General features: G+C 40.3%; 2 protein-coding genes across 2 annotated transcripts; both read left to right on the forward strand.

Moving 5' to 3' along the window:
- Positions 1-3,503: 3,503 nt before the first annotated feature.
- LOC144664430 (uncharacterized) lies at positions 3,504-8,567 on the forward strand. The gene is made up of 4 exons (XM_078525545.1): positions 3,504-3,633; positions 4,858-5,195; positions 6,441-6,558; positions 7,494-8,567. Exons 1-4 carry the CDS (start codon positions 3,573-3,575, stop codon positions 7,715-7,717), a joined length of 741 nt encoding a protein of 246 aa, XP_078381671.1. The 5' UTR covers positions 3,504-3,572; the 3' UTR covers positions 7,718-8,567.
- A 1,158-nt stretch (positions 8,568-9,725) lies between these two features.
- LOC144664425 (uncharacterized) lies at positions 9,726-15,499 on the forward strand. Its single transcript, XM_078525537.1, has 4 exons — positions 9,726-9,870; positions 12,113-12,495; positions 13,575-13,704; positions 14,462-15,499. Exons 1-4 carry the CDS (start codon positions 9,813-9,815, stop codon positions 14,683-14,685), a joined length of 795 nt encoding a protein of 264 aa, XP_078381663.1. The 5' UTR covers positions 9,726-9,812; the 3' UTR covers positions 14,686-15,499.
- Positions 15,500-16,703: the final 1,204 nt, after the last annotated feature.

The raw sequence follows: 16,703 nt of genomic DNA on the forward strand, positions 1-16,703 counted from the left end.
GCATATTCGTGTTCGGATGGGATATGGTAATATACGATTGTATCAAAGTAATTCAAGGATTGAAGATTTCAAAATTGGGGACAGATTTGGCGAAACCATTTGTGGTTTTGTCTCTTAAAATGAATTTTATATCCGGGGGAGCTTTTCTAAGGAATGAAAACATTTCAAACCATAGACAGTGCAAGACACGGTGAACTTGCTATGAATACTCCTTGAAAACTCAGTTTTTGGTGCTTCAATACTCCTTGAACTTTATGTCCACAAACGAGCACGGACTATGTCAGCGTTCATCGTATATGTGAATTATGCACCTGTCAATATTAAGCCCCAGGGTGGGGGGCGGAAGACCCAGGGGATTTTGACGTTTTTTGGAAGCCAGAGTCGAATTCCCCACCCCTGGGCACCTAGTGAATGTCAAATTTTACATATCTACTTTAAATGTCTAACCCAGAAGACCATTTTAGATGTCAAAATCCCTACCCTGGGAGGGCTGTGACTGAGAGGGACGGGGACTTGGGAACTGGGACGTGGGACGCGTGGGTTGGAACTCGGGGACGTGGGACTCCGGGACTCGGGGACGTGGGGACGGGGACTTGGGGACGCGCAAACGAACAGACTAAGTTTCTGCGTTGAATGTATAAAATAGAAATTCCGGTCTTATTTTTTTAATAGCTTCATTAGGAAACATTAAAACAAGGCATTGAACATTGAAATATATAACATAATGTAAATAGATAGAGATAAAAACATTTCTCAACGGGGAAAGCGCGAACGGAAGGTCCAAGGTTATTCGCTTACCCAAGTCCCCTTCCCCGATCCCCACGTCCCCGAGTCCCCGAGTCTCCACGTCCTCGAGTCCCCACATCCCCACGTTCCACGTCCTCACTTCCCAGCCCACGCGTTCCACTTTTAGTCACAGCCCGGGAGGCCCTGGGAGAGCTTTGCCTGTCAAATTCCCATGGGCTGCCCCCTCCCCCTCCCCCCCACCCTGGGGCTTAACATTGACAGGTGCATTTTTACGAGAACAAATTCTGCGGCCGGAGCCGACCCGCAGTTCTCGAATTCAGACGACAGTTCTCCTCCAACATAGCAAAATAAAAGATTCCACTCCAGGCATAGAAATACAGGTGTTTCCTCAGGACAACTCGGATTAATATTAATCCGCGGATTATAATAATAATAGATTATAATGGGATTATTAAAATCCAGTAATAAATTATTATAATCCAGTAATAGACTAAGGCACGGCAAAAAATTGGAAGGATTAGATTATTATTAATATTATAATCCAGATTAATATTAATCTCTATTATAATCCCGATAAAATTCCGTGAATGTTCGGATAACAGATATGTCCATTTGACTATCTGACAGATATGTATATGACAAACACACTGCAGATTTACAACACAGGACTGACAGGACATAAGTCACTAATCACAACCGTCACATGACGATCACTTTTGCATATGCTAAAGCTAGATTAGACGATATTGTTGACCCTAGAAGTAAAAGAAAAGGATCAAGCGCCTCTGGGTCAGCGAATCCGTGCCGTGGGCATGTTCTTTTACAAAAAAGGAGACCTAACGACAGGGAATCGTTACCAGCTGCGAAGAAATAGCGACAATCCCAAACATACCAACTGTTTCGAGGTTCGGAGTCGGCATATCACAATGGCAACTATGAACAAGAATTTCCTTCGTCTCTTGGCGCCTTTTGTTGATGAAAATATTATCTGGGAACTGACATGGTAAGCATATTGTATATGATGTCAAGTTCACGAAAAAACTATTTCAGCTGTTTCAAACAATAAAGTATGTTTACATCAAGCTTCGTATCTATTCCTAGCTTAGTAAGATGCAAAGTGGAGTAGGGGAGATTCCGGTCGACCTGCAAGGGCGCACAAAGTACGCGTGGCGTTTAACGTTCACGAAAGGGATGTCGAGCGAGTAGAAAATGCCTTCGGTGACTTTGAAGTGAGAAGATCAGAAGCATGAACGGTGTAAATTCTGTCGATGATGGTGTCGTTGTTGTAAAGGAGAGTGATACAAATTTCTATACAAATTTGAGCTGCCAAGTGTAAAATAGTTACATTATCGAAAGATATGTTTATTTAAAATATTGTTTAGTAGCTCATTTAACAAATTGCAAACAGTTACTGTTATCAGCAGGCGCACTTCTTATAAAAATGTCTTTAGGGTTAGGGTTAGGGTTTTTTATTATATAAATATATTTTTTTTTTTATATTAGATACCAAGCAAAAGGGTCCAAGAATGCATAAGATATTGATAAGGCCGCCTTAGATCGTTAAATAATGTCAATCTTCGAAAGCTTTGGACTGGGATTGAGTTGTTGAGATTAATTATTAAGATTAATATTAATCCGATTAAAATTAATCCTAATAGATTAAGGCACGGCTCAAACCTCAGTAATAGATTATAACAATCTATTACTGGATTATAATAATAATCATTAGGATTATTACCGTACCCAAATTCGCAAGTAGCCAATCAGAAGCGCGATCTACTGTCCTGACAGCCTCGTCCCCAGTCGTCCCCGGCGAATTTGGATGTGACGTCACCCGCCAAGCTTGTCGGGAAAGTTCGCCTAGGACGGCCTCGCGCTATCGCGCTCGGTTCCAGCCCTCCTCCGCTCACTCGCATAGCGCGGTATGGCCTGGGGACGAGGCTGCTGTCCTGATATCCTACGACATCAAGTCACTGACCTGATATGCCACCATATCACGGTCACTTTGAATTAAAGTAGTGTTTCCGTACGATGAATTGAAAAGAGGTTTTACCAATAAAACAGAAACTAGTATTTTTAATTAGTTGGTGTTTACCGGTCGTAAAATGAGAAAAACTTTCCCGCCAAAACTAAACTTGAGCGCGCTCGCCAATTGCGCGATGTTTGCCGACGAGTACTGAAACATTCACACTGAAACAATGGAGTCGGAGTTTCCAAATTTTTCTCTAAATTTGGATTTTGAAAATTTAGGGAATGAAACTCCAAACAAACGAGTAAAAAAATGTAAGAAGAGGACTTGATAAAAGTGTTGAAGACCAAAAAAGTATCAATACAAGCAGGTCAACACATTTTGTACTACGTGTCTTGCAAGCATGGCTTCAACAGATCGAATAATATCACCGGATTTTTGGCTGAATTTGGGTACGGTAAATACCTAATAGTACCTTTTTGGTACGCTTCGGCGGCATATCAGGCTCGTTTGGTCTCGCCATGGGTATTTTGGCTCGACTGCGTCTCGCCAAAATACGAACCATGGCTCGACCAAACTCGCCTGATATGCCGCCGAAGCGAACCAAAAAGGTACGATTAGGTATAAGTATTAATCCGAGTTGTCCTGTTTCCTGCAGGTCTAAGATATGCAATCAACCTCGTCCGCAGGGCGCTCCCTGGGGACGAGGTTGATATACAATGGAAAAACGGGTACGGGATCGCGTGACCTGGCTGGGCCATGACGTCATCGGGTTTATGCTAAAAAAATCAGTATCTCTCTTGACATGTAAATACTCGACACGAAGCGAAGAACTGGAGTATTCACTTACGGCTGAATGATGGAGGCGAACATTTTTCTTGTCCTGTCGTTTTTCGCTCTTTTGTCGACGGCCTTAGGTAAGAGTTGTGATTAGTAATGCTATAAAATACTAACTGATCGAAAGGCGACTTCGCGGATCTTAAATTTTGTCAGTAATAATCCTTCCAATTCCGCCATCGCAGTCCTCCGAACCTACAAGTAGCTGTTGTGATGAGCGAAATTTTATGTCGGCGCACACATTCCAAGGTCGGACGTATTCAACATTGACGGTTTGATTCTCATAATTTCGAATTTTTTCGTTTGCCTGTTCAGATGTAAAGCTAGTGTTAATTTTTTGCCCGTATATGCGTTTTGTTTACAAAGCAGTGTGCAAGCTTTTGTAGTACGTCGATTCTTCACACCATTTGACGATTTTTTTATTCGAAATGTGACAAATCAGACTAATCTTATATCATTTTAATCATGGAAGGAGGTCATAAAGTTTTAAACGTTATATGTGACTGCAAAACGTGTAGATCGCGGTTAAAAGTTTCGAAATTTTGAAAGCGAATAGTGCGTTCTGCTCTGTTTACGTTTTGACGGAAATAAGATGACGTCATTACTTTTTTAAGGAATCGTAGCAGCATACAAGGAAAGCTTCATGTCGTATAAAAGTTTGAAGTATATTTGTGGACAAGATGAGCTATGATAGGCTGTGAAGCAGAAGAAATAAAATCTAAATATCTTTTACGTGAGGTCATCTATATTTTTGAGTGATCCGGCATGAAAACTAGAACATCTGCCGGCAGTGCAAGAAACATAATAACAAGGGACAGATCGCTTGGAGGATATCATGGTGGATAATAAAAGAAGGTGCGAAACCTATGGGTAGGACCTAATTTTTGTGAACGTGCAACAATGTAAAGCTAATCAGTGGGGAAGTAACAAGTTGTTGGTTTTGAAAGTGAAAGTATTAGGTCATAGCGGAAGTCAATGCGTCCCCCTCCCCCCTGCGCGCGTGGCGAATCCTTCCCCTAATTCTAATCAGTGAGAAAATTAACTTATTGAGTCTGTGGATAACCTCAGAGAAATTAAAACCCCACTACCGATTAACTTGGTCAAAATGCAATATCTTGAAAGCAGCTTTCATGTGCTGTTTTGTGGCAATATTGGGTGCGGTCTGCAGTTGTCAAGAATAGTACATTTCACGTCATGGCCATAATTTTAGAAGTAAGGCATAAATGGGGCATAAATGTATAGAATCATGTGTCAAGTTATTTCTGTAATTTATTATTCATTTCATTCATAATTCTTCCTTAAAGGTTGGCGAAACTGTTCTCTAGAACTGGCCCCAAATATCCAGCTTCCTGTTACATGTAACACAACGTCATACGACTGTAGCCAGATCACGTGTTCAGCTACCTTCAGCCAAGAGGATATCAGGCTGTCCGTGTACATTGACCAATGGGAAGATCCTATGTCAGCTGACGTCACCGTGTCAGTACCAGAGCTTAGATTTGATTGGTCAGCCAGATTTAAGGATGGAGACAGGCTCGAGCTTCCAGGGTTTCCACTGGAAATTGAAGGGTTTTCAATTGGAGAAGCCAATGTGTATCTGGAGTTTTCACTGAAGAAAGAAAATGGCACTATCACTTTCAAGGTATTGTTAGCTCCTCCCAGGGGTTTCAGGGAATTAGGGAACATGGCCATAAAATAATTGGGAACAAGAGAACAAAAGTAAAATAAAGCTGGGAACACAGGAACAAAAGCTGTGTTTCTGATATTTTAGGGAACAAGGGAACAGAAGGGAATATTTTTTGGGAACATGGACCCCCCCCCCCCTCCCTGGGAGAGGCTCATTTGTCTTTTTGTTACTGTTGATCTATCGCAAATCCTCTATTAATACCCCCCCCCCCACCCCCACCCCTCTTCAAACATCCCTACTCATCCCATTCCTTGTTCACACCAATATAGAGAGAAACTTAAAACCAGTGAAAAAAAAGCTGAAACCTGATTTTACATTACAGACAGCACATCTTCAAATACTTGGCCGATTTTTCACGTTTGCTATTCGTTATCCGTTTTCCTCTTGCTCATTTTTCACCATCTTTGTTTATTCTCGGTTTATTATTTCTTCTTTGGCGTTTTTCAGGTTACCTTTATACATCAGAAAGTGACAAATAAGCTCCTCTTATCTTTTCCTTAATAAGCCCTTAAAAATAATAAGTCCCCCCCTCCCCCCCATAAAAAGCCTCTCCCCCAATTTCAGATGCAAATATCCTTTCTAAAATAAACCCTCCTGAATATAAAGCCCTGGACCTATATTTAACAAGAGAATTCTCTTGTAGTTTTGCATTTAATTAATACTCTTTTCGACTGAAGACCCTATTATAGAGCTTGATGTAAGAATTTACTCACAGACATCATCTATTTATCTATCTGTAATGTGTGTATTTAACGACTGTAGGACGTGTTTCATATTGTCATATATTTAGAGAGTTTCAAAATGCAGTTTCTTGTATGCACCTAAACAAATTTAGACACGTCCAACTAGAAACCCCAAAATTTTTGAAACGAAAATTTTCATCTGAAAATAAGCCCCTCACCCCCTTTCCCGTATCCAAGCCCCCCCCCCCCCCCCACACCCCTAGCGGTCCGCCCTCGTCTTTTCCTCGCTCACCCACTTTTTTCGCTCTTCCCCACAAACCGAGAGCCTGGAATAGGCTAAGCCCTCTCCGAAAATAAAGCCACCTGAAACCCAGCGCTTATTTGCGGAATTTTACGATTTATGCAGAACAGTTACTGATTTGTAAACACGTTAAAGCTTTGTTAATTGTGAATGAGGTACCAGCAGTGACTTGGAGTAAAGAGTGAACATGTTTTGTTTTGTGTCTTTTAAAACCAGGTTGATTTGCTGGCCTCCACAGAATTTGCAGTGAGATCTTACAAAATAACACTTGTTGAAGGAAAAATCCCAGAAGCCCCGGAACCTATAGCTACATGTTTTGACTGTAATGGTTGGGGTAAGTGGATCACCTTTGAAATCCTTACAAACCTCAACCTCAACCCCATTCCCAGGGTCTATTAATAAAAAGAGACCCAAGAAACGAAGATGAAAGCTACTCGTAGGATACAGGAATCGATCGCCTTCTCAGCAAGGGAGCTGAGAGTGACATGGAAAATACGCATGAAAATCGAATGAAAAACAAACACCAGCTTGCAAAGCAGTGCTACCTATTTATCGTTGTGTGTATCGTTGAAATTTGACGTTTTAATTGCGCTTACAATTTTTCAGGTCTCGCCAGCATGACCGATTAGTTCGCAAATAGAACGCATGATCTGTTTATAATGATAGAGTTTAGTTTATAGTTTAGTTTTTTTCAATTGAGTGTCGTAAAGCCAAAAGCAAATTAATTAGCTGTAATCACTCTGACCAATCACAAAGGACACAGACAATCCAGTGAACCATTCAAAACTAGAAGCAAATACACGTAGCCGGTACGAAGCGCGGGAAAACATGCGCGAGCGAGACACGATTGGTTTTGGTTTTAGTTCTGATTGGCTGAGAAAGTGGCGCGAGATTAATAAACCAATCACCAAGCGTAGTAATGCAAAACCAAAGCAAACGCAAATTACTTTGGACACTCAAATGAAAACCACTCAATCTGATAGATTTTGCTATTGGTGTAAGACTAGCTAAAGAGACTAGCCAGTTCTCAGTTTTAGCGGATTTTCTAGCGCGGAACATGCTAGAAAGCGTGGAATTGTCTGTTTTTACAAAATCGAAGCTGGCCTTTTGCCCAACTAACCATAGCCAAACTTTACAAATGGTTAGCACCCCTTGTTTCGATTCGACAGGGAAGTGATGATAAAGCAACCCATGTTCAGTAACGAGAAATAGTTCCAGTATAACTATTATCTTTTTTAATTTCTTCTTTTATCTTCTTTTATCTCGCAGGATATTATAAAAACGGCTTCCAGAGGCTGCCCTTAATTTCAAGGGTTATGATAATAACAAGTGTTATCACATTCTTGATTTTGGTCGTGCTGTCTGCTGTGTTCTGCTGCAAGAGGAATAGGGCCACTACCGCTGACCAGGTGAAAGTCAAGCCTCCTTCCTATGACGAGGCTACCTCCACCAAGACCAAAGTCCCTATGCAGCCACTGCTCAACGAAGTTTAGGGCGCACGAGAAACGTTTTTTTGTAAATAGCAACTTATAATTGTTTAACCGTTTCTTTAAGCGATCTTTTTCTTGTAAGATTTTATACAAAAACCGACATTTTTTAGTGAAAGCAATATTTGCTTTAGTTTGATCTCAACATGGGTCTGTCCTTTCAAGAGGGTCCAGTATTTATTTGCAGCCATTTTGAGTAAAACTTTTCAAAATGTCTTCAAGGGATTGCCAGCAAGCACATATATTGTGAAGCGGCCAGGGTCACAAATATATCGCAAATTTGTGAATGTACTCGTGAGAGAAACTGACTGCCATTTGCGACCGTGATTTTTACGAATTTAGCGAAGCTTTAGAGAGATTTTCGATTGAGTCTTGTAAAGAAACAAAACCAAGGTTATCACTCTGGCCAATCGTAGAGGACACACAAACAATCCAGTAAACAATACAAAACTCGAAGCAAATACGTGTAGCCGGCGCAAAGCGCGGGAAAACATGTGGTTTTGGTTTTACTCCTGATTGGTCGAGAAAGTGGTGCGAGATTTTTAAACCAATCACTAAGCATAGTAAAGCAAAACTAAAGCAAATGCGAATAGTTTTGACACTCAAATAAAAATCGCTCTAGCGGATCGCTCAAATTATTTGTCGCGTTAATTTCACACTTCTTTTAGTACGAGTAAGTTTTAAATAGAAAATTGTGTATATTCTGTATCCTAATACTATGGACTGCGAAACCTGGAAACGTTTTTGCTAATATTTTGGTTACAGTGGATGTAGGTTGTTTTGCAGTATTGTTGTAAAATACCGTTATAGTTGATAAGATTTATTTAGAGACGTTGAAAATAAAATTAAAAACGTCGACTTGTTGCTCTCTTGTTGACCCTGTAAACCTGTAAAAAGATGCTTCTTTCAAGCATTGCTTAAGTTATAATTAGTAGCCAGGGTTTGTGCTACTCCTTGAAGTCCTTAAAAAAGCCCTGGAATTTAATTTTCAGATTTCAATGGCGCTTGAAAAGCCCTTGAAAAGGATAAATTTTGATGAAAGTGAGAACTCCTTGAATATTTGTTCAGATAGGATATAATATAGGATTGTATCAAAGTAATTCAAGGATTGAAGATTTCAAAATCGGGGACCGGACAGGTTTGGCGAGGACATTCGTGGTTGTGTTATATCCGGGGGGGGGCATTTCAAACCATAGACAGTGCAAGGCAAAGTGAACTTGCTAAGATCATGAATACTCCTTAAAAACTCAGTTTTTGGTGCTTCAATACTCCTTGAATTTTATGTCCACAAACGAGCACGGACTATGGTAGCGTTCATCGTATATGTGAATTACGGGAACAAATTTTGCGGCTGGAGCCGACCCGCAGTTTTCGGACCCAGACGATAGTTCTCCTCCAATGTAGCAAAATTAAAAATACCACTCCAGGCATAGAAATACAGGTGTTTCCTGCAGGTTTTAGGAAGCGGTTTAAAATATGGAATGGAAAATCATATTTTTGAACCGTGTCGAGCCCGTTTCTAGCCTGCGAGCAGGCTCTCTATTCTGGGCAACGTGAATTGAACTCTTCGAGCGCAAAAGAGAGCCTGCTCGCAGGCTAGCCTGTTTCGTGATCCAAATTTTCGAAATACCACTCCCCCCCCCCCCCCCCCCAGCCTCCTCGTTTCAGCTGTTTATCTAGTGTAATTGCTTTGACATCTCCAAGGAACTGTAAAATTAAAAGATGGTATGTATAACTCCTACGATCGATTACCTAACAAATTTGGTCAACTTTCCCTGCAAAAAAAGGCTCTAAAACATAAACATTTTTATTCCCTTTCTTGTTCGTGATGTTTTCTGCCTTGCGACTCAAAGTTTATATTTTTGTCCCATGACGTCTGGCAATAAACACCAATTAAGTTCGCTTTTTGTTTCGTTCAGATAATTCATTGGTTCGATTACTTCGGCAGTTGTTTTAGCCATTGTTTTCTTGAGCCTGTTTTGACCCAGTTTCCTAGCAACTCGATCCAGGAATGACGAATGCTTAAATTAATATTTATTTACGGGTATCGGTGATAATATATGACCAGTGTGTTCTGGGGCAGAACTTCGCCTGAACAAAGATGGAGGGGAAGATTTTCATCGCTTTGCTTGTTGTGGGGCTCGTTTCCACTGCTTTGGGTAAGTTTCAATCAAAATGAGAAATACAATCGATGTCCGGAGTCGTAACATATAGAAAGACGACGAAATGAACACAATCTCAATTACTGTAATGATTTTCGACCGACAATGCGATTTACTGTTATGTAACTCCGTTCAAAACTTCGCTCACGACACGGCTGAAGGAAAGATTCTCAATGTGCACACTGATTGTGGCCGTTTGCTCCTAAATCCTTTTCAAGTTACGCTTTGTATAGCTGAACATTTTGGCGTTTTTAATTCGACGAAATCGTGCTACACCAAACGGTACTTCGATCGATTCGATGCTGATATCAGCTCAGTGGATTTTGCAACAGTTTTAATATTTATGCGGCTAATAATTAACCGAGTTCATTAAGATTTTCGAAAGTTTTCGACGAAGTTCACTGTATTTTTCGTAACTTGATGTTTAATTTTCGTGTTAAGCGAAATATCCATACATAAATTCGTGCATTTCGTGTTTTGAGGTGCAAAATGGAATACTGTATGCAAATTGAAGTGTTGATTTCAGGCAGATGTTTGCTTATTTCATGACGTGACGTTTTCCTATATCTTTTGCTGGCTATCGCAAATTTTCGTTCAATACTTGTACTACAGCATTGAATACATAACCTTACTCTGTTTATCAATTTTCAAGCTCCCAGTACACTGATATTTTGTTTTTCTGATGAAAATTCTGCAGGGAAATTTGCTGCGTCATAAGGCATTAAGCGCTTCGCTCCGCGTGATCGACTCGGGAGCTGTCGTAAATTTTGCTTCTTAAAAGCTCATTGTGCTACAGTTTGTTGGCTTTTTTCTTTAGTTGAATGAGACAGTTTGAGATTGTAGCGAAAGGAAACTCTTTTTGAATCGATTATTTCATAAAACTAACTAACCAAATCCTCACCCCTACTCTGGCAGTGCTTGGATGTTCCCCCCCCCCCCCCAATTCTCACATAAAATTATTAAAAGACTGCGTGTCACAGCTGCCAAAGCGAGACAAAATTTAGGTGATATTCTGGCTCCTGAAAAGGCATTTGCTTCCTTAGTTCGCCTTTGCTTCCTTAGCTCAAGAAATATCAGCACCTTATCAGTAAATCGCTGCAAATTCGGTTCACTATCTTTCGAATTAGAAATGATGACGTTCACTTTTTGTGTGCGCAAAATTTGAAAATCCAGCAAAATGTCATCAATTATCTCGTGACTTTGTTGTGAGACGACTTGGTAAACATTTCCCCTTAATTCTAGCTCTTTCTCTTGCAACACATTGTCGAGCAAACATGTTGAAAGTAAAGCAAATCATAAGCTAAGGGTCAGCTAAGGAATATTGATTGTCTTTTACCGAATTCTCAGAATTAACATTTATAGAAATATAATATATAGCAGCCAGTCACAAGAATTTGGAGTGAACAATGGCCAGCTTAGGGGGTGAACAAAACATTCTAACGTTTCATCTGTGGCCTTTCGTTTGCTAATAGTAGTCAAGAAGTGGTTTAAAATCAGACGCAGAAACGTTAATCTATTTAATAAGAACTTCCTTATCGAAACAGTGCAACTGAGATTAGTGAATTGACAACAACAAAGTATCGAAAGAAAAGGCAGAGGAGCTTCTTTATTAATTAACCTTTCGCATGTTTTCTCAGAAAACGAAAGCGTGAAATTTAACTTAATAATATATTCAAAAGATTTACGCTGGTCTTGAGGAACGACGCTTGCTTGGGTCTAATCCAGCTTTAGGATAAACATTCTGACTAAACGCCAAGCAATAAGAAATTCAAACTTTTTTGTGCCTCGAAATCAAATGTTGGATATACGGGCAAATTAAGAAGCGTTATAGGAAATATCATAGTAAAAACAAATATTTCTGCAACCTATTTGTTCTCTCTAAGCCGTGACCTTAAAGGGACTATGTCTTATATTTGTGTCACAGGAAATCTAATAATAATAGTCCATTTTGATTAAAAATTGCTATATTAGAGCACTGAACTGTTAACGAGCATCTTTGGCTGCGGATGGCTCGGATGGAAATGGATTGCACCTTGAAAAAGTTAGGCTAACGTTTTCAAGTTTTTTCTGCGCGTCATCAAAAAATCGATATTCATAGCCGTAGGTTGATTTCTATCCGCAAATTGAAACTTGAGGAAATGGGAAAGAAAGAAAAGCTGCCTGAGACGTTTGACCCCGGTGAAACCGTTATACCGTGTACATGTCTTCGATATCTAACGCCTTTTTTAATCGATTTCAGGAAAAGGTGGACATCATCGCCACCACGATGACGACGATCATCACGGGAAACATCGCGACTACGACAAATGTCCTCAGCCAACCATATCTGAGGATTTCCCAATGAAATGCACCGTCACGGACCGCTGTGGCACGTACACGTGCACCGGGGAATTTGAGGGTGAAACAGTCACACTGAGCCTGAAGATTGACAGGTCCCAAGATCCATTGAGTGCTGATATCAGCCTCAAGGTACCAGGGCGCGATTGGGAATGGACAGATACCTTCAAGAGTGGGGACAAGATTCAAGTGCCTGGCTTCCCGCTGAACATCAAGGGTATTGGAGGCGCCGACATGTACCTGATGCTCACCATGGAGAAACGCTACAAGGGAATGTCATTCAAGGCAAGTTTTAGAGCGGTTTTAATTGTCTTTGGTGTTGTATTAGCTGAACTTTGTCATGAAAACGCCCGTAAAGTGTTAAAGACGGAATCCATCAGGAAATCGAGTAATATTAATTTAAGTTGGACAAAAATCGAGTTAGTACCAGAATAATTTAAATTTTATTGCGTTATTTTCTACCCTTGTTAAAAGCGAAGGATGTAAGTAATTATCCGTGTTAACACCAACAACAATTTCTTATCAGAGCCTGAAGAATTAAATTTCAAATTTCACAAGACACATGTAAACTATAGGTTAAATCAAATGTGTGGCTATTTTGTAAAATCATCTTTTAAGCGATTCAGTGGGACTTTTTTTTGTTTTCGATGTTTGGCGTTGTTAGAAATGATTTCTTTTGATTAGGTATTTGAAACAGTAACACAGAAGTTTGCAATAAGATCTTAATAATTTTGGTACATAATTTTGTGCAATTAATCATACTCGAAGTCCTGGCGGATTCCGTCTTAACCATTTGGAGCAGGCGTGTCGATTTTTTAATCAATCAGGAACAAATCCAAGGCGAATCGTGACTTGGGTTACATCTGCTTTCCCGCACTTGGCGTCAGATACACGTTTTTCCGCACTTGCAGTGTTTTGTATGTCTTTTCCTCGAAATCTGATTGGTTTATTTTGTTAACTGCGTTTGTTGATACGATATATGTGACTCGCGCTTTTTTAGAACGTTATTTCAATTCAGTAATTTCCGTGAGTTATTTGTCGCATAGAGCGGTTATCACTTGTCTGTCGAAAGCATTTCTCGTTTGCTTTGGTTTTGCATTATTACGCTTATAGATTCGCTCAAAAACTCGCGCCACTTTCTCAGCCAATCAGAAGTAAAACCAAAACCAATCGTGATTCGCCCGCGCACGTTTTCTCGCGCTTCGTGCCTGCGACATGTATTTGCTTCGAGGTTTGATTGGATCACTGGTTTGTCTGTGTTCTTTGTGATTTGCCAGAGTGATTACTTTGGTTTTGGTTTCACGATACTCAGTTGAAAACTGCTCTATGGCCGGGAACTAATTTTAGTTTGACCCTCTCAACAGCTGGATTTGATCCTCACCAGTACCGTGGAGCCTGGCCTGGATGTGACCTTGTTGGAGGGCAAACTGCCAATGAAGTATGGTGATTACGACCGTGATGACGATGATCATCACCGCAGGGGCAGATGCAGCAGTAAGTGATGACATTAAATCTTAGAAAAAGATTTCTGCCAGTTTGACCCGCTTGATTCAAAGTTAAACAAGGGTCTAGTTTAATTGAAAAGTACTAAGTCAGGAGTAGACAGTACAGTTCTTTAAAAATTCTGACGCCACTGAACTTTGTTGAACGTAAAACAAGTTAAAAGCTGATAATGAACTTTTTACAAGACCTATCGACCGAGAACCTTCGGTCTTCTTCGTTTTATACTTGGCAGAAAAAAAAAACAGCTTAACAGCTTTTTTAACGGTATAGTTTGACGAGTTTCTCTTGTATAAATGTGTTTTTCACTGTTAATGTTTTGTAGAGTATATGAGATTGCTCATAGTCAAAACCGAAGGACACAAAATACAAACAGAAAACAGCATTTGTGCTTTGCCGAACAATCGAGCCCTGATAGTTTTCCCCTGTGCATGCAGTTTTACGTTCTATGCAATGGTTGCTAAGCTACGTGAAGTGTCCTCATTGCGTCATGCTGACGTGACAATTTTCGGAATTTTCGTGAGTGCTACTTTTTGATTGGGTGATAAGAAATGGAAACCCTTCGACTGCTTTAACAATGATTTGCCAAAGACGACAGTTTTTTCCTCCTAGCCATTTCTGAATGGTCACGCAATGCAACGCAGGAAAAGCGTTGTTGTTTCACGGTTTACATAACGAACGACATAGTAGGCATACTCATATCATGAACTGTAGTTTTTAACGTAGAAAACGTCTGCCATTTCTTTTTCAGGGGCTTGGGGCTGGTTCAAGCGCCAACCCGCAGGCGTCAAAGCTGCCGTTGTTATCAGCGCCATCTTGGTTTTCTCGCTTGTGATCAGCGGCTTGGTTTACTGCTGCAAGAAGCGCCGTACTCCAAAAGGCGTCGACATGGTCAAAGTGGTGCCTCCTTCCTATGACGAGGCCACCACCATGAAGACCAAGGTTCCATTGGAGCCGCTGGTCAACGAGGAGTAGCCTGCGGACGCAGGTCCTCGTCACAGCTCTCAGTATACGTAGTTTAATTTTTTTGTGAATCACCGATGTCTGACACAGTTTTAAGTTAGCAGTTTTAAGGCGCGTTTACTCTGCAAAAAAAAAACTTTCGTAGGGGACCAGATCATTCTTAACAGTTGTACACATTGTTAATGATTCCCCAGCCCATACTGTACTTTTTGGTGTGAAACTGGACCCTCGAAATACGAAGTAAAATGCTTTATTTTATTGTTCCTTGCTAAAATATTGATCGTGTAAACCGGTGAAATTGCTTTTTGGTATGTTCCCAGATCCTGCTTTTTGAAGAGATTTTGAAAACAGAAGTTGATCAGGACTTGTAGTTATTTCATGGTTTTTTAAGATTGAAATATAGATTCTCCACAACATCTTCGATGTTTCTTTGGAGAATTTGGTTTCACATCAAGACAATTTATTTTAGCTGATGAATTTCGTTATTCTTATTACCTTTCCGCTTGAAAATGTGAGGAGAATTCAGATGTTGATAACTCTGAAAAGGATTAACTTAAAACTGTCCAACGATGTCGGTGTTTTACGGTAAAATGTTGTAGAAAATAAAAGCTTGAAGCTTCCCACGAGAGCTGTTCATGTTATTTGATACTATAATCCTTAAAAATATAACCATTTTGTAGCTTTGGAGCAAAAAACCACGGTGATTACTTTTTTGTAACTCGTTCAAGTAATCGCAGTGTTTTGTTGTACGTGTAAGGTTGTTTTTTCTTGATTTGTAATCTTTTAATACTGAAACGATTAAACTTGTTGTCTAACAACACAAAAAGAGTGCAAGTCATTCTAGTTTCATAGTTTTCATAGAAGCTCTTTCTTTTCAAACCACTTTTTCTAAGAGGTCTCTAAGAATTGGTCGAAATTTAAACTGTCACCCGGGAGATGACGCAATATTTAACTATTAGCTGACTTTGCAAAATTAACTGATACAATGTAGCTGAGAAATGAGCTGAAATTTTCACTAATAGCTGAGAAATCGCCGAAAATATAACTGATTACTGAGATAACAGCACCCTGGACCCTAGGCTCGACCGCTTTTCGGGAAAATGAGCCCGCGCTCCTCCCCCTCTCTCGGGGAGGAACAAAGACCGGACTCGAGGAGGCGGCGGAAATCGAGCCTACCTGGTCCCGGCAAAGGCGAAGCATTAACCCAACCATCGTTGGTTTCACGGTCTGTCTAATTAAGGAAGCTGGTAAACCTTAACCATGTTAAGTCATATGTTTTTCATTGTCCAGTTTTTTCAAAAAAAAAACATCTGTTGTTGGAAGCAGACTGATAGTTTATACTACTATCTTGAAAGCAATTTCCTAGTCTTCTTCCTGCGTTGCTAATGTAAAGCATTTTGCAGAGTCAGCCACCTTTACAATATTTGAAAAAAAAAAACACAAACACGGGTATCAAGGAATAACTACAAATCGATCGATCTTGAAATGCAATACTGTTTTTGTTCTGGTAGATTATATCAGTAAAGATCATGAATAAAACGTGTTTCGCAGATAGTCTACAGGGCCGTAACTAGCAAGAGGCACTTGCCTCGTCTAGATTTAAGGTGTCATGAAAGGCAGGCCCGTAACCAGGATTTTGCATTGGGGAGGGGGGTAGGGGGGGGGGGGGGTGCGTATGAGCACCTCCAGCGCGAAATCTTGAGCGCCACGGGCGCGATGACGTAGGGGGGTCTGGGGATATCCTCGCCCATGCAGGAAATTTTGAAAAAAATGGTTATCTAAGACAGCATTTCGTGCGTTTTGAAGACAGTTTGTTTGGAAAAAGGCAGGTAAAAGTGAAGGTAGCAACGACAATAATTCTGGTGCATTTTTAAATTCAAATCATATTTTTCGAAACAGAACCTTGAAAACGTATCTTACAGCTGGTTAGAGGAGGGGTTATGCATTTTATTTTTCGGCCCATCTCCTTATTAACGCATTTTAGTTAATGGCCCACCATTTTTCTTTGGTAAGAAAAGTCCATAACCCCA

Source organism: Oculina patagonica, chromosome 8 (assembly GCF_052425735.1).
Source record: "Oculina patagonica isolate OP01 chromosome 8, crgOcupat, whole genome shotgun sequence".
Classification (NCBI taxonomy): Eukaryota; Metazoa; Cnidaria; class Anthozoa; order Scleractinia; family Oculinidae; genus Oculina; species Oculina patagonica.

Coding starts and splice junctions, on each gene's coding strand:
- LOC144664430 (XM_078525545.1), top strand. CDS start 3,573: ATGATGGAGGCGAACATTTTTCTTGTCCTGTCGTTTTTCGCTCTTTTG. Junction 5,196..6,440: donor ATGGCACTATCACTTTCAAG/GTATTGTTAGCT, acceptor TTTTAAAACCAG/GTTGATTTGCTGGCCTCCAC. Junction 6,559..7,493: donor TTTTGACTGTAATGGTTGGG/GTAAGTGGATCA, acceptor TTTATCTCGCAG/GATATTATAAAAACGGCTTC.
- LOC144664425 (XM_078525537.1), top strand. CDS start 9,813: ATGGAGGGGAAGATTTTCATCGCTTTGCTTGTTGTGGGGCTCGTTTCC. Junction 9,871..12,112: donor GCTCGTTTCCACTGCTTTGG/GTAAGTTTCAAT, acceptor AATCGATTTCAG/GAAAAGGTGGACATCATCGC. Junction 13,705..14,461: donor CCGCAGGGGCAGATGCAGCA/GTAAGTGATGAC, acceptor TTTCTTTTTCAG/GGGCTTGGGGCTGGTTCAAG.